At 36.5% G+C, this 26,669-nt stretch overlaps 2 protein-coding genes across 4 annotated transcripts in view; one reads left to right on the top strand and one right to left on the bottom strand.

The window, feature by feature from the left end:
* LOC123677403 (protein artichoke) overlaps positions 1 to 26,669 on the bottom strand; it is a 294,809-nt gene that overhangs the window by 37,171 nt on the left and 230,969 nt on the right. The window lies entirely within an intron of this gene.
* LOC123677438 (40S ribosomal protein S7-like) lies at positions 12,650 to 13,196 on the top strand. The gene has a single exon (XM_045613949.1). The coding sequence runs from the start codon at positions 12,660 to 12,662 to the stop codon at positions 13,194 to 13,196; it is 537 nt and encodes a 178-aa protein (XP_045469905.1). The 5' UTR covers positions 12,650 to 12,659.

The raw sequence follows: 26,669 nt of genomic DNA, 5'->3' as shown, positions 1-26,669 counted from the left end.
TAGATGCAGACATATCCTCCAATAACAATCCAAAAGAAGTCATCTGAAGAAGGCCCAGTAATATCTGGCTGTCTGACAAGTGTTGTTCAGGCCAACAGCACATGCATGTTGATGCGTGCGTATACAATAAATCCTGTGTTAGACAGGCCCTAACCTAAGGTATGAAGGCTCGATCTGACATGAATAAGAGGAAGAGCATACTAAGATCAGCGGAGATAACAACTCTCAGATCCATCGCAGGAAAAACATTAAGAGACAGAGTGAGAAATCGTGATATTAGATCTATTCGCAAAGGGGAAGATATAGTGAGGTAGGAGGAGGAGAAGATATTGGTGAGATCGTGGAAAGAATAGACCACAACAGATTAGCTGAGGAGAGGAACCCAGCAAGCCACAGACCATTGAAGATCACCCAAACGGGGGAAAGATAGTTGGACTTCTATCTTTCAAGAAGCCACAACCCACTTCGGTGACCTTCATAATAAACAGACCTCCAGGTCTAGAGAAGAAGAAGAATTAAGCAAATGTTTACTTGATATAAAATGATCGAATGGTCCCTGAAAATCCAAACAATCTCAACAAGGATTTTTGTTTAGAATTTAGTATTTGTGTATCTTTTCAAAAATTGTTGTTTTCAGAGGCGATTGAAATTTCTTCTCAAAAATTCAAAACGATTTTGATTGGGTGTACATAGAGAATGAGTCTTTTTTTGATGAAATATAATTCTGCATACATTCATTATATTTAAAAAACGACCATATAACCAGACGAATATTCATAGATCAGAGCATCTCAAGGTGTTACTTTTAGTCTTACTCAAAAACGTAAGTATAAGGGGGAGATCGAGACTCAACAACTCTGCAAAACTGTTCAAACCTTCTGAGGAATACGTTCAACCACCCTTTCTTAACTATTCTAGTCGTTACTAGACAACGTGAATGTAAAAACATCCAATAAAATATATATTTCTTTCTATACATAATGGATATAAAACAAGTATATAAAATTTTCAATTTTATCGATTCATACATCCATTTAAACAACGGTAAAAAATCGCATAAATAGGGATAAAATGACTGGTAGACTGAGGATAAGAACTTTATTATTCTTAGATATTTACTGCAGTCCTTTTATACCTCTTCATTCGACTTTATTTGCAGTAATTCTTCCGGAAATCCTTTAGATGGGGCAATAGTCGCCAACTGCTATAGAAAATTTATTGAATGATATTCGAGTGCTTTTATTTTTACAGTAAGCCAAAGTATATTGAATATGATGGTCTTTCATTCTGGACAATTCTATCATATAATATTTCTGATACTTATAAGTCATCGTCTTCATAGAATTTCGGCAGCCATATTTCACAATATTTTTTCGAAATCGTGCAATTCGGACTCAATAAAAAGTTTATGTTTTATAATTTTCAGTGATAAACCTTAATAATTATCAGTCTCCCCCTTGAAAATTTCGAACAAAAAAAAACGTACGAATTTGGTAGAAAAAATCACATCCTCTCTAGAGAATATGATCTTTTTATGCAGAAAATGAAAAAACTAAATTTCGGCGAATTCACATTTTCAGAAATTGACTACACAGAATTAAGGAATTTTAAATGTGTAATGCTATAATATTCCTTCTAGCTCAATTAGTTTTGGAGTTATTAAATCATTTCACTCTTAAAATGATGATATTTAAAGAAAGGGTTTTTCAATAAGTCTTAGGGATTCATCAAGCCAAGTAGCTAGACATTTTAACAGACTAATTGACTTGAAAATCGAGCTCGTGAAAAATTACATACTTGAGCTTTACTTGACTTGATTTCAGATATTTATTACTTGACTTGATATCAAGCAACTTGATATTTCTTGAGCTTGATATGCACGCGTTGCACGGCATATATATCTGCAAACTTGTGCGCGCTTAGACTGAATAAGGCGATTCTTCGAGCATCGAGAGACTGAATCATTTGCGAGTGCGACTTCATAACTAGTTTTTCCCATTTCTACGAAATCTATTTTCATATATTTTTGTTAGTTTCGGAAATATCTTTCCAAACTTGGCCAAAATGGACAAGGATTTTTATTCAACGCCAGCATCTTCAACTCCTGTTGAAAAAAAAAATTTCAGAGCTGCTCTTACAGTTGCAGAAGCCCCAAATGGTTAGGCGACAAATCTATAAGATGACCCATGTGTCTTAGATCCAGGATGGAAAATTATGAAATCAAATGAAGCCTGAAGGTTTCTTAATATGAAGAAACTTGAATTTTTTTTGTTATGATTTATTGTGATTTAATTTATGTTTCTTTTTCAAAAAAGTTGATATTTTCGGTTCTTTCATACAATAAGTTTAATGAATACAATTGTTTTTTGCAAGGATCTTTCTCATTTCATAATTTTTTTATTGATGTGACACTACACAATAAAATTGCTAAAAATCAAGTAGCTTGATATGATTCAAATACTTGATAAATAAATACTTGACTTGAGATTGAAAACTACTACTTGATTTGAGCTTGACTTGAAATCAAGCCGAGTTCAAGCCAAGTAGCTTGAAAATCAAGCCAAACCTTGAATCCCTAATGAGTGGTTTCATTTGATATTAAAAAAGAAGGGTATCAGACAGAGAAATCAATGGATAATAAATAAAATGGCTGATACTTGGTAATGAAAGAAGAAAATACAAAAAGGAAAAGAAAATTTCCAAGTGTGTAACAATATAATACGATATTAATTATTTATCTGGTTAATGTATCAGCAAAAATGCCATCAACATAACCATTGTCAAAAAGAAGATTTCCACGCCATTACGTAGGAATCGTAATCGAAAGTAACCCAAGGAGAATGCATGTCATCAAGGGAGAGTAGCGATATACTGGTTTCACCTCTGTTAGGGATCATCAGTACCGCATAACTCAAATCAATGGATGTTTATTTTATTCTGAAAAATGCCATTAATTTTTATGAAATTTTCCATGACCAATTCGTACATTTGCGGCTGTATGTCCTTGGTAACTTCACGAATTTCATCTTCATGGTCTTGAATCGAGAATTCCCAAGATCTATTAGGAATCGACAAACCTGGGTTTTCGTCAATTGAATGGGTTATAGCAGCAAAAATTTCAGATCTTGAGCGATTGCTCACGGTTTCGATTCTCCACATCAGTAATTGGTCTCGACAGCTCAAGGTTATTCACGACGATCCAAAAGAGCTTTAATTTTGCGAACTGTGACTACTAAATTTTCGTAGTGAATCATTTCAATGTACTTTTGAAGCGTGTATCGCACCATTTTTAGTAATGACGTAGTTTTTACTTATAGGAAGAGATGACAGATTCAAACGTTACAGCTGCCTGATAGCGAGCAATTCAAAATGAAGGCTTTTATTGATGAACCCCTACATAATTATTCCAATCATTCTCAATTTTCGCTTTTCATTCAAAAAATTTTTACATTTGGGTGTCCACTGAGATAGAAGTAAATAATATATCATATAAAATTTTCTTGTTTTATCAGCTACTCTCGTAAATAATTACCGAAATAAGTAAAATAGGGGGACATTTCCTGTCCACCTTGTTTGAGTTTTCAATTTTGAATTTCTTGAATGTTGGTTAGTCTTTTTTCTTTAAACGGACTTATATTCGAAGAAGGAGTATTAAGGATACATCTTTTCAGTTCACACTCGAAACCTGTGTAATATCTTATGGGCTATGTCTCTACAAGAACTATCATTTATTCCAAACTTTCATCTCATAAAGTCCTTATAATTTCATATTCTCTTCCTTCCTAAGACAATAAAATCTTCGAAAATTCTGTTTTCGTCGGAACAACAGAAATCATTCCCAAGCGTAACAAATCACTCAACTTTATTCTCTCCATCCAATCATCAGTAAAAGATGAAGACATACATCCGGGAATCCATCGAGCGAAAAAAAAATAAGCAACAATCAGATGAAGCAAAAGACATCTTGTGTGTCTCGGCATGCCGTCTTGTGATTTCGTATGAGGAACAGCCGTCATCAGCGTCATATTTTACGACAATCGTTTGGTTTCGAGTATTTATTCCCTACAATAACTCTTTCCGATGCCATAAATATGGGGATATAAAGCGAGGGGATGATATTTTCCGTTTTATCGTTATGCCCGGTCCCGAATCCTCCAGATGACGATATGTTCCCAACGAGTGAATGGAATTGCTGGAATATCAGTTTTAAGGATCATTTGAATCGGTTCGGGGATTTCTAAGCAAATAAGGCAAACGGGCCGAACTCAGATATAGAAATTTATTGGGATATTTGCACGAATGAACGTGGAGTGTATCTGCGGAATCTTTTACGATTCCGTAAACTACGGAGGGGATTCCCGTGAGTGTTATTATCCATGAGGATCGGGGAGATTTTTACATTGAAAGCAATAGATATTTTTGTCCGTGTCGACGTTTTCTTTTTGAATCCCCAATGAGGTCGGAGTGGAAAATAATTTTTCGATGGAGCAAATTTCCGATATCATTCAGCAGACAATGCTTCTCCTGAATGATGTAGCTTTTTGAAGTTGAGGCGAATGCTGCAAAAGAGTTTAGTCAAACAAAGCGGTAATTAAAGTCAATAAAATCACGTGTTCTGATCCATTAGTTAGAGAAATTTTAGTTACCAACAGTGAAATTTTCCAAAAAAGGAAAAAAGCTATACTATTATAGATTTCATCACATACGGGAATACCTGGCAATGAAAAAGCTGATCGAGAGGCAAACGACTCTAGATATTCGGGTATTTACATGAATAACATAACTATAGATACGGCCTTAAAAGCTTCTACAAGAGAACCGCCAAAAACGAGTGGAACACAGAATGTCAGTAAACACCCTCCAAGCTCAGACAGATAAAGCCAACAATCCAAAACCACTCTTCAGAATTTGGATGACCAGCAGGAGGGATCTATTAACACTACAGAGATTACGAATTGGAGACACCATAACAACATATTCTTATGTATATGTTTAATATAGAGGACGCACCCAAATGCACCTTTTGCAATGTCCATCACTCAGTTGAGAATATAGACCAGCCTACATACCAAAAGAAAAATTCACGAAGTGCGGAATAACCTAAAATTCATCAGAGACATCAATTTCGAAATATAATTGTTTAGTTAGTATCTTACTGTAATATTTTAATTTAACGCATCATTAACGCTAATGACCTAGTTGTCATTAGCGTGTATTCAATAAAAAAAAAGTATTCAATCAATGTGAAAATGGTGTAAGTTGCGCATAAGTTATAAAGGATGGTTTAGGATTTCTGAGTGAAATATAGCCAACACAGTTACAGGACACAGTTCTTAAATCCTTCAAGATTGCGTACTCGGAGCAAATTCAGACCACAAAATACGCTAATCCAGCGTCGCTATGCAACGAACATGACCTATGAATTTCGGCCCTAAAAAGTTACTTTTCTGGCATAAGTTGATGAAATTAAACCCTACTTGTTTTTTATATATGTGCATTCTGGATAGAAGGTTAAGGACCAGGTAGCAGCCTAATGGAAAATTTGTCACCGGTTAATTTTTCTGAATTTTTCATATGAACTCCTGAACAAGAAAGTCTAACGAATTATTTGAAACAGTTATTTCCCAGAAACGCTCCGAAACTCGAGAACGAATCAAGATATCTATGGTCTGCCTTGTGATACCTTTTTATTTCGGAAAATAGAGTATAGTTCTTGAGATGATCTCAGTGAGTATCGAACACTCTATACAATGTCTTTCATCATACAATGTTGAATTAACAATAAGTGAACGTGTTTCTTAACGTTACCCTGTATAAAATTGTCAACTTTCTGACAACTTACGTATTTACGGTCACCCCTCTTAATATAATATAACCCTGTACAACCCAAAAATGGTCATAGCAAAGCCAATACCTACTATTTGACACTATAATAGTATACTCAAATTAAGAGTAATGACAAAAATTGAAATATTCCTCGGAAAACTTTTTTGATTATGGATTGAATTATGAACTAGACGAATTTAATTTCGAATACAGTTTGACTCAACACGTATCTAACAATAATTTTCATTGAAAACTAGTCGATAATTATCATTCAGGAGGTCATATTCTACAACAAATGAAAATTCTGAAAAATCAACCAGTGACAATTTTTCTATTAGGCTACTGCCTGGTCCTTAACGCATAAAACCAACCCACATCAACATATCAGTAAGAAAAAGTAATTTGGTATTCTTCGCATCATTTCAATGCTGGGTCCAGATTATAGGCCGAATACCAAATAATCCGAGCTCTCGGAGCTCTACGAAAGACGATTCCTTCTTCATTTACCAATCCTGGCCGCTTCTGTACTACAGCCAGCTTCAAACGGTCGAGTTGTGCACAGTGGAGGTCAAAATTTAGCGTTTGACCATAGGGCAGCAGCTCAGAGTAGAGTATTCCCTGGTAATAGTCTGAGGTTGAGTTTTTGACCAGTCTACTATAAGTCTGAAGTCTGAGCCGCTTCGTTAGCTTTCGACCACGATTTTTGTTTCTTAACATTTTAGTTGCTGACCCAATATTCATCTGCATCTACCATCCGTTTTAGAAAAGCACCGATTTTGCTGCGATCAAGCGGCGAGTCGCAGATGGAAATTCGGCCCATGAGGCTTTTTGCATCAGTATGAAACCCAAACATCAAGCTTGTTTTTGAATCCACCCTTTTTCAAATAGTTCAAAATGGTTTTATGAACGCCGTTCAGCACATGGGTGATGGTGAGACTGCTAACATGATCTATCTCGATATCTATCACGGTTTATCGACATTTTCGACGACAAGCCTGCTAGAGCGTGGTGTATCATCCACCTCCAATACAACAGAACAGAATCGCTCGAAACAATGATGTGCAACACGAATCGAAAGAGTATCAGCCCCGTATACATTAAAAATGTTTGTATCATTTTCGACGCGTTTTCACCTTTCATGTAGAACAATTGTAAAATATGGGAACTTTCTTTCTTTGAGACCTCCATACTGGACGTACGATAGTCCACGACTGAACCTATCAAGTGCACTACTCTCAGAGAAGCGTTAGTATTGTAGTAACTCTGTCTGCCCGAGAGGTGGCGTTATGGGCTTCGTGCCAGACTATAGTGTGCCCCCGGTAAGTCTTTAGGTGCCGCCGTGGTGCAGCAGAGTCACCCCTCCACGATGGACTAGGAATGTGTATCTGGCAGAGATAACTGGGTTGCAAAACTGAGGATTCCACCAGTGACCTCGGGATGAAACACCGCGATTCCCAGAGAGGGGGCGCACCTTCGAATTTACCTCGAGAAAAACACGCTGTCTCATCTTTTACAACGCCGTATCTAATGGTTCGATGTGACCAATAACGAACGAGATGTACTCAGTTGAGAAAAGTATTTATGTTTATTGCTAACAGCTATGTTACAGTTTTACAATTATTAAAACTAGGTTGAACTTTTTCATCTTGAATTTATTTATTTTATTATATAAAAAGGCTCCAAGATTGCTGTTTTATTCTTCGAAATGATTATTTTAACTCCCTTTTTCAAATATTTTACCTGCTAAGTGTTCAATTATGAAAGATACCCAAATAGATCTCCTTTGAGGATTTCTCTGGCCCATGAATCTTTGAAGCAATTGTATATGCCCCAGCATTGACCATAATTTTTGCAGAATACCGACGGAGACAATCTTCTTCATATTCATGTGTATTAGGTAAATTTGAAAAACTGTATCAATCTGTCAAATATTTTACCTTGTGAATGTTAAGATTCCATGGTGGTAATTATCCTTGAAATTACGGAAGAAACTATACATTTTCACCTTTTTGAACCTTCAGGGAATTTTCTTTTTCGATCCGGAATGCAATGAAAGCGAAAAATAATTTTTCAACACGGCAAATTTCCGACATAACCGACGCTATTACTCCCCTTGAACGAATTCTTCGTCAGCACAAACTCCACTTATTTCAAAACGCATGCCACATCTTTCTTTATTAAAGATTCCAGTCCATCAGAGAATGAAATGAGAGAAATGCCTGTCGATCTTGAGTTAACTGCTGTCTTGCACACTATTTCTTCATCCGAGTTCCGCCAATTCCGAAGGAAACTGTTAATCTATTTCTGCCTCTGTTCTATCTGCTTTTCCATCTGACGATTCCCACGCACAGGCTACGAGACCCTTACTTGGGAAGGCAGTATCGCCACGGTTCGAGTTATTCAGTTCTGTTTTGATAACTCACGGAAGGGTTTCGATCTGTCGGAGGACTAGGGTCCTTTTTTCTCGAAAGTAGGACGAAGATGGGATAACTGTAGGCCCTGTTGATATAAGGCAGTCCTTTAAATTTCGGGACCTGAATGTCTTTCATGTTATCAAAAAAACTAATCTTTCTCTTTGAAATATGTTGAGTTCAAAGAATTATTTTAATAGATAGCAGAAAGTATAAGGTATAATTGCTCTCACCGTTTTGCAATAGATGGCTGTAGCGGTAAGTGGAAGTCGAAATAAATAGATCGTAGATGTCAAACAATGAGCCTAGGTATTTGTAAACATAACGCCATCGAAATATTAGTCGATTTGTGTCTGCATCATTGAGTTATTCTCGATTAAACATGTCAGCTTAATTTTAATTTCCTGCTTAAATATGAAAAAATCTGCGGCTGAGGCTCATCGAATGATCTTGAATATTTATCTTGAGGCCGCTACTGGTTGTGACGTGTCGACCTTGAGTAAGCCGGTCACAAGGCTGAAATTCGGCTCGCGACTACACTCAGTGAAGATGGGAGTGATTTCTTCAAAATTAGATGGAAGTTAATAATGGGCGCCAGGTAGAGATATGCCTGGCTTAAGAATAAATTGCGTACTCCTCTACCAGAGTAGCAATAAAACTAATAACTCAATGTCAAACGTTTAATTGAAATTAAAATTTCTGCAGTGGCTGATAATAAAAAAATGATGAAAAAGAATTCTCTAATTTACCAAGAGCCAGAAGGGCTTCCCAAAAACTTTACCTAACACTAAAAAATGCCAGAAGGGCTTCCTATAAACTATAACAACACTTAATGCCAGAAGGGCTTCCTAAAAACTGTAATACCTAACCTAATCCTGAAAACAGAAGCCTTATATCAGTCAATACTTGGCTTAGGCTTAACCTTGAATATCAGTACCGAAACTAAACCTAAACGGAGTTCAACAAACTCCAAATTTACCAGATAATAAACCAGACAAAACAACAACACAACAATTGTTTCGTCATGATAACATGACTTCGTCAGGTGAGCATGGTAACATGTTACCATGCTCAATTGTTGTGAAAATAAATATATAAAGCGGAAATAAGTTATTTTACTTTTTAATCATCATATTTTAATATAACTGTCAATGGACAGAAAACTAATAATAAAAACCGTTAACTTCTATTCAAATGACTGATATACTATCAGTACACTAAATCTTTACTTCCAAAATTAAATCTCAATACAATACTTATCGAAGCCAGTGCAAGCACCGGTTACCTGATACAAAATCAATATTGAAGGTTGACTTGACAGCAAATCTAACGGTGAGATCTCTATACGTAGAATGTACCATCTACTCGAGGTACACCATATGCCAGCAATATACTATCTACTCGAACTGTACCATCTATTAGAATGTACCATCCACCAGAACTGTACCAGAAATTCACCACCATATACCAGAAAATAAAAACCATAAACTCAAACCATACCATTTCAGACTGTTACCAGTCACCAGAATTCTTCAATCCAACCAGGCACTAGGATTCTCAACGGTATCCAGGCACTAGGACCCTCTCAGTTGTTGTTCGAGGGAAAAGGATCTTCTTGCTATTCTTCGTGTAAGTTCCACAGTTATTCGAACTAATCGCCGGGAAGTGAATCCTCTCAGATCTTCAGGGTAATTCAATACAAGAGATGGGCCTTGTGGAAGAAAATTCTCATAATCACGTATGGAATGTATTTCCCAGAAATATTCAGAATACCATAAACCAAACAGGGAATTATCCAAATTGAAGAAATAATCGCCTATTTTAAGGATGATTCCAGATCATATAGTCTCCAATTTAGTCAAAAATTTTTTCCTTCGGCTCTCAACTCAAAATTATCTTAAATCGCCGATAATCTCCTTTTGACAATTTCATTCCTAACCGCAGACTATACCAGTTGTCAAACGAAACTTCCACAAAGAAGAAAAATAATAACAAGAAATCCAGAAATTATAAAATATTTCCCCATGGTAATGATATTCGACCTCATTTATCCAGAAATAAGTGTTCCATAATAAATTGAAATCTATATTATTACGGAATATTCTAAGCTGAATTGAGAATCAACCGTCAGAGGGCGCATCACCAACCGAAACATCAAATGGTGTAAATCTAACCGTTACATGGTGGAAGAACGTGCCGAGAGTGGTTTCAACGCTTCAAAAACGGTAATTTTGATGTCGAGGACCAGCATGGCGGTGGAAGATAGAAGGTTTTCGATGATGCAGAATTGGAGGCATTACTTGATCAAGACTCGTGTCAAACGCAACAAGAATTGATAGAATCATTGGGAGCTACGCTACAAGCCATTTCAAAACGTTGGAAAGTCGTGGAATGATTCAGAAAAAAGAAAATTGAGTGCCGTACGAGTTGCCTAGAGATGTTGAACGGCGTTTGTTTGCTTGTGAACAGCTACTTGCAAGGCAAACACGTAAGTGATTTCTGCAATGCATTGCGATTGGAGACAAAAAATGGGTTAATTACGATAATCCCAAGCGCAGAAAATCATGGGGATATCCCTGCCATGCTTCCACGTCGAGGAACAAACCGGATATTCACAGTTCCAAGGTGATGCTCATTTGGTGGGACCGGCTCGGCGTAGCGTATTATGAGTTGTTGAAAGCGACTGAAACAATCACAGGCGATCTTTATAGAACGCAAATAATGCGTTTAAGCCGAGCATTGAAAAACAAACGGCCTCAATACAACGAGAGACATGATGAAGTGGTTTTACAGCATGACAATGCTCGACCCTATGTTGCGAAAGTGGTCAAGACATACTTTGAATCGTTGAAATGGCAAGTCATACCCCACCCGCCCATATTCTCCAGACGTAGCTCTCTCAGACTATCAGGTGTTTCGATCAATAGCACATGACCTGGCTGACCAGCACTTCCGATCTTATGAAGAAGTAAAAAATTGGATCAAATCGTGGATCGCTTCAAAAGATGGCCAGTGTTTTCACCGCGGGATTCGTATGCTGCCCGAAAGATGATACTTTGAATCATTAATGTTCAATCAGTTTTTTGCAATGAAGTGTCGAATTCCAGGAAAAAACGGCGAAAGCAAAATTGAACGACTATATATAATGAATTAATTACAACAGTTTTTTCTGAACACGTCGTTTAGGGTTAGGTTAGTAGTGGATAAATCTGTGGAAATTTGGGGAATTAATAATGTAATTAATAATGTACCGAGCTTCTACGATGACTTACGCACTCAGAAATAAGTCTGGGCATATTCCCTAATGAGGTAATCGATTTCCTCTTGAGGTATTTCATCTCAGGCTACTTGTAACTCGTGCCGAAGTGCCGCAGAGTACAGATTCTCAAGGATGGGGTAAACGGAGTGTTAAATGGTTTAAATATCGGGAGATCTGGGTTGTCAAGGCAACAAATCGACTTGATTATCTTCAGAATGGGCCCACAGTATCTTGTCTATTAGTGGTTGAACATTATTTTGTTGGAAAAGTGGGCTAGTGTATTAGGGATTCGTCAAGCCGAGTATCTTGATATTTCAACCAACTACTGAACTTGAAAATCAATCTCTTGAAAAAATTACATACTTGAACCTGGTTTGAAATATTCATTGCTTGACTTAATATCAAGCTACTCCTATTACTTGAGCTTGATACGCACGAGTTGCACGGCATATACAGGGTGTCCGGGAAAATTTGGAAAATCTCTCGGATAAAACATAAAAAAAAGATTACAAGTTCCCATCATTTTTTTCCTAGCGGCCTCTAGTGTCTGGTCACAGATGGCGCTATTAGTATTCGCGCCAGACTACTTCGGCCCTGATGTATTTAAAGGAGTTGTTGCGTTGCAACAGGGTCACCTCTCACGATGGTGTGAAAGAGTGTATCTTGAACAGAGATCGCTGGATAGCCTAACTGAAGAGACCACCAGCGAGCTCGGGGCACAAAAACCCCCGGCAGAACGCGCACCTCTCAACTTGGACCGAGAAAGACTCGCGAAACTTTGAATATTTGTTGCATGTCAGAGGTTTGTCCACATTTGAGTAATCAAAAAATTAGTTTCTCCAATGATAGACATCTCAATGTATCATTTTAATTCTGGCGAAGATAATCTGAATGTAGCTGTAACTCCGTAGTTATGGCATTTAGGGATTGGAGTAAGATGTCTAAAACACTGGTGTGATCACTTTCTCTTGAAAAACCTGAAGATTAAAGTGGCGACTTTTTGACGGACCAGCTTTCTTGGATTTTATTGGTATTGGTCCCTTTACCCTTGATGCGCTCACGTCGTTTTTCTGTCATGTCATGTCATTTTGAGGTTGAATCAACAATGAACCACTTTTGACAGAACAAATAAAAATTTTGAAATCACGCTCTTTGATGTCACGATGGCTTATAAAATAATTAAAGCTGGAGGTGCTGAACCCGATCAGTTTGAGTCCCAAGTGGCTCAAGCTTTATTGGAATTGGAACAGAGCTCTGATTTGAAAGCTCAACTCAGGGAGCTCCATATTACTAAGGCTGAGGAAATATATTGCAACAATAAAAAGTCAATCATCATCTATGTGCCCACGCTCAAACTAAAACAGTTCCAAAAATTGCAATCCGACTTGGTCAGGGAACTTGAGAAGAAATTCAGTGGTAGGCATCTAGTTTTCGTTGGTGAACGCAAGATTTTTGATAAGCCCACACGTAAAATTAGGACTAGGAGTAAGCAGAAGCGCCCAAGATCTCGCACATTGACTGCTGTGTATAATGCTATTTTGGATTACCTAGTTTATCCAGCTGAAATTATCGGCAAAAGGATAAGAGCGAAGTTGGATGGTTCTCAGCTTATTAAAGTTCATTCAGATAAGAATCAACAAACCAACACTGAACACAAAGTTGATACTTTCTCCTCCATCTATGAGAAGTTAACCGGATGACAAGTAATCTTCCAATTCCCGGAGGCATATTTGTAAAATATGTGATAAACAATTAGTTAATTCTTGATATAGCGTCACCTTAAGGAAGAAAAGGGAAAAGGGACCCATGCAAAGCCGAGCCGCCAGATTTATCTAAAATGAAATACACTGCTCAACAATTGATAGGGATCACTTACTTGTTCTAAATTTATTTCTGAAAAATTTGCTCCAAGATTATAAATTTAGTCAGATATCAGAGTATTTTCAGTTGATAATATGGTTCACTTGAGAAAAGAATGAAAAAATGGAAAGTTGGAGAGAAAAAAAGACTTTATTAGGAACACTCAAAATTCTGTGTTTGAATAACATAAAAATTTTATGATGAAACCACAAGAAGGCTGAAGTTTCGGTTAAGCTAGTACCTAGTTGGTCCCCCACGAGCTCGTCTCAAGCATTCTACCCTACGAGGCATACTTTCGATCAAACGATTTATAAAATTTTGGGGCAAATTCGTCCAAATATCCCGTAAAGCGTTAGAAAGGTCCTCCAGGTTATTGATCGGTTGTTCTAAGGTTGACAATTGTCTAGACATCTCAGACCAGACATGTTCGATGCAATACATGTCTGGAGAGCGAGCTGGCCAGTCCATCCTATCAATAGCATGAGTTTCTAGCGCTTCATTAACCAGACGACTACGGTGTGGACGGGCATTATCGTCAATTAAAATGAAATTGTCGCCCACGGCAGCCGCAAACGGAGCAATTATGGGTTCAATAATCATATCGTGATATCTCTGGCTGGGCATGGTGGTGTTCTGCAGAACAACCAACTCTGTGCGTTGGTTCAAACAAATGCCTTTCCATACACATATAGAACTTCCGCCAAAAGCTGTTGTGGGTACCATAAACTGTTCTGCATACCTTCGACATCTTTCTCTCCAAGCAAAAATACGTCCATCGGAGTTGACCAAAAGAAATCTAGACTCATCCGTAAATAAACATAGGCTCCAATCTTCAAGTGTCCAATTGCGGTGCTCCTCAGCCCATTGCCGTCGATGAACCCGGTGTTCCCTATTCAAACGGGGATGTTGTACCCTCCTACGTGCTCTCAAACCACGAACATGTAGTCGTCGTCTTACAGTCTGGTTCGAAATTAGAACTCCTGTTGCAACTCTTAGTGATCTATTGAGCCGCGATGCCGGGTAAGTGGGATTTCTCCTAGCATTGAGGATCAAAAGACGATCTTGGGCAGCTGTTGTACTGCGCTGCCGACCTCCCCCATGAACATAAGCTACTGAGTCGTTTTGGATGAACCTATTCCAAGCCCGACTCACGACATTTTGCGAAACATTCAACCGCCGGGACATTTCTCGCTGGGACAAATCTTCCTGTATCCACCGTATGATTTGGTCCAGTTGCACAGGAGCCAAACGTCTTCTCGGCATGACTGATAAGCTGATATTGTTCTCATTTCTTCAATTATTGTCACCTTATGTGTTTGAACGAGAGAAAAAAACAGATTTAATAACAAATACCACATTGCTTTTCACTCCACCTGTAACAGCCTACAGATAATAATCGATTTTGTGAACAAGAGCCGATGAAGTGAGGAAGACTTTGATATAATCAACTCAAAACATCTTACTTTTTCCTTAGAGAACATATAATGTACAGATATTCACGAGATAACTTGAAAAAAATACAAATGAAGAGAAGTTCATAATTGATCCCTAGCAATTGTTGATCAGTGTATAATCACACTAGTATTTTAGACATCTTAGTATAGGCATGATTATATGAGAAATATTTAATATTCTTTGAGGATTGCAGAAGGCCAAAATATTCAGGATGATCCACAGAAAAAACAAAAATCTGACAATGTAAATACCACCATAATATCAGCCATATCACGAGATCCTTGCACACGAAAGTTATAAAACTCATGCAATCTGTTCTCCAGATAATGGACTAGTTTAGTGATGTTGATAATACATTATTTTACACGATAGAATTAAAATATAGAGCAAAACTGATAAATCAGTGAAAAAATTTTGAAAATCCATCAATAAATGACTGAGAAATAGATTATTTAAATTTACGTATTTTAGCCCGGAACGTCTTTGGTCTGTGACGTCACGGCTCTTGCCTGTGATCGCTACACCATAAATTACATTTTAATACTTAGCCGCGCCAAGGCTCTCGCGCCGTTTGTAGTTTTCCAGTGTAGTTTTAACTCGAGTTTTGTTTTTATGTCACCATAATGTAAGAAGCTTCGTGAAAGGACAAAGTGACAATTTGCCTAAAATAGATATATTCGCAGTGATGGAGTTTTTTTCTTCAAATCCATCTTATGTCAGTGCAGAAATAAAAAGAGTTAAACTTTTCAAGTAAGTATCTACTTTTGAGTTTGCTTCATCATGGTTCAATTTATAACGATGATTTATTTAGAAACCGTTTCATAAACAGTTTGTAGTTGAGTACTGGTTGTTGAAGTCTATCAATGGCAAAACATATTTATGTGAGGAGTAAAAAGTAAAAAGAGAAAAAAGTAATTTAAATGTATGTATATAGTAAGTTATTTCAGCCATCGTTAACGAACAAAACACGACACGAACGGCACAAGTGATTGTACACCAATGAATTCGTAAGCACTCTGTGAATACCAGTCGTCTAATGTGTAACGTCACGGCACTTACACGTACTATGAAATTATTCTTCCAAGCGCAACTTCAAAGTCCCATAACTTTTTCATTTCTAGAGATATTTCAATGATTCTTCCACATTTTTGTTTCATTTTGCTTAAATTTTTAGAATTAATCCTTAACAAAAAAATGAAATGTAGCCTATTGAGGCATGCCAACTTAAAACTATCTCTATACAACATAAACTGATTTCACAACGATAATTTGCTATCCAACCTTTCCAGATGGAATCGTACTAATACATCCAAAGGGATGTCCCGATTCGCTGGTATAACTCTACGACCGAAGCACTGAGTACCTCTCTTCAGACGTTCAATTCTCATGATTTAAAGCAGAGGTGAATCTTTGCCGTATCAATTATGAGTCGGTCTGGCCACAAGCGGCCCCTGTTAATTTCTCAGTTATTGCTGTCTGCTCCCGCGACGAAAACTATTCCCTCTACGTTGCTGCAAACCATTAACGAAAATGGTATTACACTCTGTGTTTCATTAACGATGAAATACGGCCAGGGGATTTCTTATTTTCCGGCAATTTCTCGACCCGTTTACTTCTCTGCGTACTGTCGACATGTTTTTACAGTTCGTAATGAATAAGCTTTGTGTTTCTGCGAGAGGACACGAAGTTCGAATTAATGGAACTAGTTGTGGAGTACAAAGCGGGTTTTTAGACGGATACAGTGAAATACGGCGAGAAGAACTCCATGGTTGGCTTGCAGTATGAAAAACGCTGCGTTCTGCCAAGTGCAGAGAACGTGATCTTAGCTCGAAAGATTTCGAAAGCTATTTCCGGAATGAGAAATGGTAATGTTTGGATGTGAATTGATTGAATACAATGTGGAGTTAATTCATGTGTGTTGAGGTTTGAACATAATGGGTGAATGATGATCTCTGGCTTTTCTTTCGATGAAGGGATACGTACTTGGGAGTCTAGAATCGAATGCAGGGAGAACATTCGTTGTCAATACACTTTTATGTTTATAAGGTCTGTGTGGATATACAGAGTATACCGCAATTGACAATTCAAGATCAATGATCTCATTATTTTTTAAATATCAAAATAATGACAATATCGCACCCTTGAAAGATTCTTGCTTATCGAGAAACGTTTATCTTAAAGAAACAATTTGTAGAAGTCGAATAAATCTACCTCCACTGTCTCATATTTTTTTATATATGTTATTGCCTATCATACAATTCTAGCTGACATAATATCAAAACGAACCAAAAATAAATTATCATAAATAACATAAAGATAGGCGCATGTTTCGGAATTTTGTATTTTTTTCTGATGCAATTGTTGCTCATCAATACCTTACAGTTTCAACAAATAACTTAATTCACAAACTTGAAACACTGAGTTACATTTAAAAACACCATAGGCTGATTGAAATGAAAGCTACTTTGGCACATTTCACAGAGTATCGGTATCTAAACACGTAAATTAAAGGATCTTCTTTATTACTCTTCTGTGAAATGGATATGTAAAACATCAGTTGATAATTGAAATAACAATTTTTGAGATTTCGATTATATATTTTAGTTGATGGTGATTTTTATCAATAAACTTCAATTTATAAAGTTCAAATGAGTCTACTTGATGAAGGCAATCTTATATAAATATCGAACGCTTTTATTTCAGTTAGCCTATGGTGTTCCCAAAAGTTGGTGAAAAGTTTACAAGTTATAAGTTTGTAAGTTTTTTCAACTATAAGACACTGCTGAGGAAGAATTGAATAAAAAAATATGAAAATTCCTGTCTGATATAGTCATTATGTTCAATATCATCACTTATTTTCTTTCGAAGAAATTTTGTATTGGCCTCAAAGATTTTCGATGGATAGATAGATATCTTGGAACAATGATAGTTGATTTAAATTTAAATTTTCTCGTTATCTTTCATCAATATATCGGTGATGCCATCTGAAATGAGTAAAATCGTGTATGAAAATAATTTAATTGACTTAACATTCTCCTCGTTAGCTTTGTCATTCAGAACAGTCCAAGTCACTATAAAGCAAATCAAATCAAGTCTTTATAAATGTGAATGAACATTTGTGAATATGACATTTAATCCTTCTGCTTCACTGATTACTATGTTAACATATTGACCTTGATGGCTATTGTGTCCCCATCAGAGCTATTCTCATCACCATATCATCTTCAGTTGGCCTTTCAGTTCAAGAGTTCCAATGAATTCCAAAATCTGAAATACCTTCAAGACCACTGCATCCTCACTCCAACAACTTTCTCGTCCGAAGCATTTTCTGCTTTGGCTTCCAATGGCGAAGCAAATTGCAATCATTGGTGATAAAGGGTTTCTGACTTCTTCCCACAGAATCTGCACTAGCCAGTTTCTGATAAACTATTATTATTAGGTGGAAGTATCCTGTGAGGAAGTCAATTGGAAAGTGGAGCATGCACTGATCAGATACTATATGGATCTTGCATTATTTAAGTGCACAATGAACTTTTTGGAGTGATGAGCACTGCTCTTCTGATTACCTTATTCTCCTGAAATTCTTTCTACATATTCCTAAACCACGAAAAGGTTTCAGGCAAGTAGAAGGTGTTCATGCTCTCTTTCTGGCCAGTATGTGTTTGCTTTTTCCTTTAATTCCCAAGTGACCCGGAATCCTGACTAAAAAAAAATTTATATTCTTGCCTAATCAATTTTTTTGTCTAATAGTATTTGGGTATAGCTCCACATCAACTCAAACGCTCCTAATGAACATCTGTGGAAACAACAACGAATCTTTTTGTTATACATTAATTCATCTCAGTGATACAGAAAGGATATACACCACTGCAGACTGACACACATCAGTTTGTGGCGACAAAAAGCAATTAGACATGCTGTATGTGTCTAGTCAAATTTGTCGTGACAATACTTAATATAAATGTACCTGCATAGTGTAACAATGGTCTTTCGTGGTACTTGTGCATACAACTTTCTCATTCATAAGGTTCTCAGAAAGATACAATAAAGAATATATTTCCCCTTCCCTAATTAGTGTGCAGGTAACATGATACCATTGCGCAGCCATACAACTTAGAGAATAAGAAAAGGAAGAAGAAATTCAAAGCGTAAAATATGATTTTATGTTTGTAATCCAGGTATAAAACTGAGGAAAAGAGAGTTCAATGGAGGAAGTTACTAGGTGATGACGAGTTGAGTTAGTAGGGTGATCAAGGATGTTTTCAAGTGCTGTACCACAATAAAGTTCTCGTCTGTCGTCTATCAATGTTTTAATAATCCCCACGAGAGCGCGATACCCCAAATTGTTAATTTTTCAGTCTTACATAAATCGTATTCCTGGTTGTTGCCAGTATAAACCTGCTGCATTCCCCAACTAAACAAACTGCTCAACGTCCAGTACGGAGTTGCCTCAATCTCCAATTACCCGAATAAACAAATACTCCAATTTAATAGTTGTCATAATAGAAATTAATGAACAAAACAGATGTGCCAAATTGACTCCCCCCTGTTATTTCTGGTTCATTCATTCCCGGATATAATTTTGTTATTCCTGTCACGTCCAATCAAAATCAGCCGGACACCAGACACTCCTGGGATTAACCCCCGCGTTGGCCGTGGCACAATAACAGGTCTCATTTGAAAGATAATGGATTATGTCGGCCATTGTGAAAACTGTGGCGTTGCGATAGAGGCGGGAGCAAGGGAGTTTTATCGGAAAGGTCGGTGACAAATTGCGTTTTCCATGTCCTAGGATTTTCGTAATTACGTCAATTATTCGCATCCCTACTTTCAATTAAGAGTGGAACATGCGTACCTTCGTGTTCTTTTTTCGCAGCGAAATGATTGACATTCGCAGGTGTTCGAGCTGTGTAAACACGTTCCTACCATTAATATATTTGGTGATAATGTCAACGTTTCCTCTTTGTTGATTATACTATAACGGCACGTTCTCTATAGTTTACTCTTTATTTAGATTCTGTTTTATTGAATGTTGTTTTACTTTGAAGCCTTTTTGATGCGACGTTACAACACTTGAGCAGACCATTCAAAAAATAAGAGTATTTCTGGATGCACTATTATTTAAAAAAGCACAGAAATTGTGAATGCCACAAAACTATGTTGATCTCTTTTCACATTTATTTTATCTTCTTCTAAGTTACTACCACCTGAAACAATACACTTATGCCAACGCTCGATCTCATCATCCATCACCTTGTGATAGGCCTTTATTTTCTTCATCGAGTTTTGTTTGTGACTTCCATTGACTCGAAATTTTGTTCACTTATGGGCACCTTAGTCCAGGAGAACCAAAAAATATCCCAAAGGAGTTTTATGAAGTTTGTACCGATCCAACCGTGATGGTTGGATTGGTGATGATTGATGACTTACAACAACTCAAAATTTCGCCCAAAAAAGGGCAACTTAGGCCGGGAGAACCAAAAAATGTCATAAAGGAGTTTAATGAAACTTGCATCGATCCAACCGTAAAAGAGAGTTTAGATGTTTCGAGGTTGAATTTGTGATATGGTTTTTATCATCATGTCTGTTACAAATGTGGACACATCCATGTTGAATTCAATTATTAGCGAACATCACGTTATCTCAATGTTCATTTTCCTTGATGTTTCCTATATGGCACACAGGGTTCATTTCAACGTTAATTTTCTAGCAGGAATATTCATAATGGTATTAGTATTTGAGAGTTAGAGACGAAAAACTTATTTTGAAGAAATTTGAAAATCTTTTTTGATATTGAAATGAATTCAAATGAAGAATCATCCAATAAAAATTTAAAAATATCGAGACCGTTCGGCAGGTTTGCAAATTGCGCAGTTCTTTCAAAATCTGATACCACCTGATTATGAAGTTAAATTTTTTGTCTGAAATTGGTCGGTTAGGTACCTATTATCCTGTATCTACCTAATGAATCAACTGAAACCTAAAACAGGACATTCCTAGTAGCAAGACGTTTTCAATGATTCTGAATTTTTTGTTGTTGTTGAAGGCATCGACTACCTCGGTCATTAGCATTGAAAATTTGTATTACAATTATAGTTACAGGCAAAGTTTATTGGAACGAAATAATAATTTCAAAATGATTGACCAGTGGTCTATTGAAAGAGGGGACATTTCAGAAGAATGTGAAGAATATCCTTTAAAGAAGATAACTCAAAAAATTATTCAAACTCAACAAAAACATCTCCCCACTCTCTTCCCACGTGCCCAAAAACTTTGGTCTAGACCACGAAACGTTAGATGGATAGTTTGTTCATCAATTTATGTACTACTGACATTCTTGGAGAGTGTTCAGTGGGCTGGAAATCGACGGGAATAAAATAGAAATTTCAAAAGTCATTTTCCAGGAATTGCGAATTTTGAGTTCTTCTCTTTTTCGAGAACGGATGCGATATTTCGATTATACGAACCTCTTCACTCGACGTAGTTCGCGAAACACCACACTCGAGATGCTCTTTAGTGACTACGTCTCGTGGCTAGGTGTATAATCGAATATTGTTTATGCTCTTGTGATATTAGAACTGATTATTCGACAAAGTTGAAGTACTCAGCCAAGATATAGTCGGTTCTTATAGTGCACAAGTCGCCTACACCTCGGCCTAAAACTACTAAGGCTCCTTGAAAGTAAGCGAACTATGACACTAACAATTTTTTTCCTGCATTTATTATTGAGGTATACTAATTTATCCCATCGAAACAAAAAAACGCGAACCATTCATTAATTTTCCCTTACCAGAAGCATCAGCTATGGCAGTCGAAGTTAATATTTTCTGTCAGCAAACAAATCGAGACGCTATCGATATCATATTTTATTAAGGTCTACATAAAAACGATCACTATACCTACAATAGCAGAGTTTTATATTGGCGAGATATAATATATCGACGGCCTACAAATCCAGCAGGATGAACAAACAAAACCCAGATCGTTCATCATTTTGCCAAACACAGCTTCGGCTTCCACAAACAATAGAAGGAAAGGTGGAAAACGACGAAAACGATCTGCCAAAATAACATTCTTTATTGGCAGATATTATTGGACCATTTAAGTGGCAAAAACTACTTTCTGTCGTCTATCGTGTTGATATCAGTAAATTATGGGGTCCGGTAAAACTGCTTATCTCATTTCATGAGAAAATCGAGGAGCAAAATACAAATATAAAAGACATACTGTATTTGTGAATGAAAGAATGATAAGCTATTTCATATGTAACACGTAGTTATAATTTTAAATAAATGATCTCATTATTATTTTTGTAATTTATGAGTTCATACACAGAATTAGAAGATGAAAACACTGTTCAGCTTATCGGTTGTTCACTGAAACTTGGTGGTGGCTTGGTGCATGAAAATATACCTCAATAACACCTTCAATAACAACTTTTGAATTCTTCGTTCAGAAAATAAGAGCATAAGATTAACACTCTTAGAATCCCTAGAAAAAAACAGGTATAATACTCAAAATATTCTGTTGAACAGATGTAAACTCAACCCTTTTATTGAATTTCTTCCGATAGTTTGGAAATCCCAGGCGGCAAATTGTCCAATGTAACGTTGAAGTTTATGATATCCTATCGCATTTTTTTCAGCCAATGTCGAATTTTTATTCCCCTATAAATTTATACTCTTATCAGTCAGAAATGTAGCCTAAAGAAGCCAAAACAATTGTTGCTAACAATTTAATAATCCAGTGGAAATTATTTTTTTATTTTATATAAACGGACAAATTAATTTCATCAAATGAGAAATTTTGAAGATTTATTGAGTTGGAAACTGGATGAAGTGAATTTAATAGTAGGGCAGAGTTGAATCGGAAACTGAACTGTAAGTAGAATTAATTGGGAAGCTGAAAGGAATTTCGATATAAATAAGTAATTTTGAAGTGTCATTATGTAGTTCGCTTGAAAATTGAAATTTAGCTTAGGTTTGCTGTTCTGTTGATGAAGAAATGTAGTTCTAAATTTTGAATTTTGAAATATACAATTTGTGACTAGAATCCACCCCAATTCTTCAAAATTTGGGAGAAATAGTAAATAATCAACATAAAAAGATAGATTTCAGAAAACGAAATCATATCAATTGGCACCCAACGTGGGGCGAGATAGTCACTAAATTATTAATTTGCTTTCCAGTTTGATTGATATTCATACTTCATTTAAGTTCATATAATCAAAAGGTTTATTCCAGAAATAATAAACAATATTAAAATTTTGAATCTTGAATTATAGCATTTGTGACTTGAATCTACCCCAATTCTTCAAAATTGAATAAAAATAATAAATAATTAACATAAAAAGATAGATTTCAGAAAACGAAATCATATCAATTGGCGCCCAACGTGTGGCTGGATAGTCACTTGATTATTAATTTGCTTTCCTATTCAATTAAAATTCATATTTCATATAACTTTTTCAAATTTTTGAAGTAATCAAAAGGTTTATTTCAGAATTATCGAACAAAACTAAAATTTTGAATCTTGAAATATACAATTTGTAACTAGAATCCATCCCAATTTTTCAAAATTCAATTGATATAATGAATAATCAACATCAAAAGATAGATTTCTGAAAACCCAAGCATATAATATCATCATATAATATCATATTTATTTTATAGCTGTAAACAGTTATTCTAGAGATAACTCACAGTTCATTTTTCTGAGTTTAATTTGAATGGAGTTATTGTATTTGAATGAACTCATTTATTATTATATCAATTGGCGCCCAACGTGGGGCTGGATAGTCACTTTATCATTGATTTGCTTACCAATTTAATTAAAATTCATACTTCATTTCAGTACTTCCCGAACTAGTCCGGAAAATGCTACTTTCTCAAAGAAACAGTGTCTGAGAACTGGGAACTTCGCGGATTAGATTAATGAAAAATTCAAGAAGAACTTGAGTGCTTTCCAAATATTTGTGAAAATAAATATGTAGGTCTGTTCATCACAAAAGTTTGTCACTAGTTTTTTGATAAAAAACTAGTGATTTAGCCAGTAGCTCATGAGCGCACGCCATTCATATGCCGATAACGTCTCAGGACACCACAAATATATAGTTCTGTGGTTTTCAAGGGCGGAATTGGTGCAAGAATCATCGAGCCCTCAAACGTTTCAAAGACAGTGCTTTCCTCATTTTTTATGTAGGTCTGTTCGTTACATAAGATTGTCACTAACCCCGACCAATCATTTTCTAGCCCCGAGCTGCAGTAACCCAATTTGAAGGGTCGACTCCGACAGGCCTTGCAGCCTACGGCCCAACTCCCAACATCAAAATTCGGCCTAACTCCCCAAACTTCAACTACCGACGACTCGGACGGACACGAGGCGCGACAAGGGTTTGTACACAAATATTTACTCGACAAAGTTGCCCACTTCGGCGACTTACCAGAACTTGAAGTCGTCGAATCGGATCCGTTCAGTTCATGTGTCAGCGAGTAGCGCTGAACGCGGAGTTTGGAGGCAGATCGGGAAGAGAGAGTCGGCTGTAAGAGGATTTCGTCATATTCGAGACAGAGGTTTGGGTATCTTGCCGGTTTCCTTCGAAATGTTCCATCTTTCTCCGGGCTATTTCGCGAAAGGGCATTAAGAATGCTATTCGAAATTAGCCCCGTTGGCAATCTTGGATCTGCAGGAAATTGTGTTTGCTAATATCGGATAAGGATGAAGAGGGATGATCTCGAAATACCTGACTAATAATCGGTGAAAATCTGTGATTGAGGTATTGATATGCGTTGTTTCAGTGGTTGATCGAGATCGAGATTAATAGCGAATTTGAATGAAAACGAGCCCGAAATGAGTTCGTTCAATATAAACATTGTACATCTCAAAAGATGGTTTTTCATTTAATCTTTTAACGCAAATACTTGTGAAGCATCAATATAATATATTCCTTTGAGATCGAGCAAAACAAAAAATTATTACTATCATTGAGTTCAGATAATTCTTCAAATTGATTTCGTAAAGCAAAAGTAATTGCTATTTTGAAGTCAGGTAAGAATTCTTCAGATCCAAGTGGTTATTGTCCTATAAGTCTTCAGAGTGTTCATTTTAAAATCTTGGAAATCTTATTATGTTGAGGATGCTCTGCGGAATTGTCAGAGAGGTTTCAGAAAAATAGAAATTATTCTGATCAGGTTATTAGTTTAACCACTTTCATTGAATCAGGTTTCGATGAGAAGTTGAAAACAAGAGCTGCCTTTGTGGATTTATCTGCAGGCTACGATATAGTCTGGAAGGATGGTCTGAATGAAAAACTACATAATCATTCGAACTGCAGAAAAATGATTCGTTTGGTTAAAAACATATTATCTGACAGGAGACAGGAAAGGATGACAAAAATAGTAGTTTCAAAAAGTTGAATAATGGACTTCCGCAGGGATCGGTTTTGTCTGTCATACTTTTAAATTTATACTTGTGTGACATCTCTGTTACCTCATCTGAGAAATTCATCTATGCCGATAATAAGCTTTTTTGTTTCGTCATATTGATTTCGGAATTATTGAAAATACTGAATGAAGATCTAGAAGTTATGGCCAATTATTTTTTTGAGTGATGCTCATTCCCTCATCCAAATAGAAACAGTTTCCTGTTTTCATTTGAATAATCAACGAAAATATAGAAAATTGGAAGTAATTTACAATAATTCCGCCTTGAATAATAATCATATTCCCAAATATTTGTAGTTAAACTTGATTCTTCTTTGAATTTCAAGGCGATCCAGCGATCTCTGCCTAAGACACACCTTCTCACACCATCGTGGAGAGGTGACTTTGTTGCTACGCGACGACCCCTGCAAATACGCCAGGGCCGATGTAGTGTGGCGCGTACAGCCATCTGTGAGCTGACAGAGTCACTACATACGAAATTTCTTCTTCAACATTCTTCTTGAATTTTTTATAGTTCTAATGATGAGATTAGCTTGGAACTTTGCACGGAGCTAGAAATTCCTATTTTATACAAACACCCAAAATCTCCATTTTCTCTGCGGTCACGGAAATACTGAGTGAATTCAACTTCAATGTTCAGGGATTTTGATTGGGTGATCAATATTAATTATCTCCGACTGGACCTGCGCTAGTGATTATCCTGTAAAACTGAATATTGGTCATTGTTCTGAACTTGCCACTGAAATTTTCATGAGAATCAATGCGAGCGTTCAAGAGTTATACCAGTTGATAATTTGTGCATAAAAACTTGTATCTTATAAACTCTTAGACTTAGAATATTTTTATATGCTGATGAAGACAATCCGACTCGTCCTCCATTCGACTTGAAAGCATCCACATTCAATTATGAATATCTTGTATACCATTCATCGTTATCATTCGAATAGGCTAAAATGTTCTTCATGAGAGGAAAACATAATAAACCATTGTTGAAAATCCGCAATGTTCTTGTGTACTTACTCCATATAGAGCAAAATACCCCATTGAATTTCTCCCAAGATTTCCCAACCGCTCAATCGAATCAACGTCTCCAATCCACGAATTTGAATAAGACAAACAAAAAGCCCTCATATGAGCACTGGCTGGGAGTCGAGACACGTCTCGAAAGACACACGAACTCCTTCTGAAGATAAAGTGATGCCCTTCTTGTTTTCACTGGCAAAGACAATAATTGAGCTTGGTATCTCTAATTCGCACCAAGCGACTACTCTTCTCTCATTAGAAACTATTTCGCAGGAAGTTTCGAACACTCGGAAGTAATGAATGAGGATTTTGACTCGATGTCTCCACTAATTTTCCGACTCGTAGTAGACTTATTAATACGCGAACAATGAGGAAAGGACTGAGGTGTTCATG

This window comes from Harmonia axyridis, chromosome 1 (assembly GCF_914767665.1).
Source record: "Harmonia axyridis chromosome 1, icHarAxyr1.1, whole genome shotgun sequence".
NCBI lineage: Eukaryota > Metazoa > Arthropoda > Insecta > Coleoptera > Coccinellidae > Harmonia > Harmonia axyridis.
Note: the sequence above shows the minus strand (reverse complement) of the source record. Positions and strands in the feature narration are given on the sequence as shown.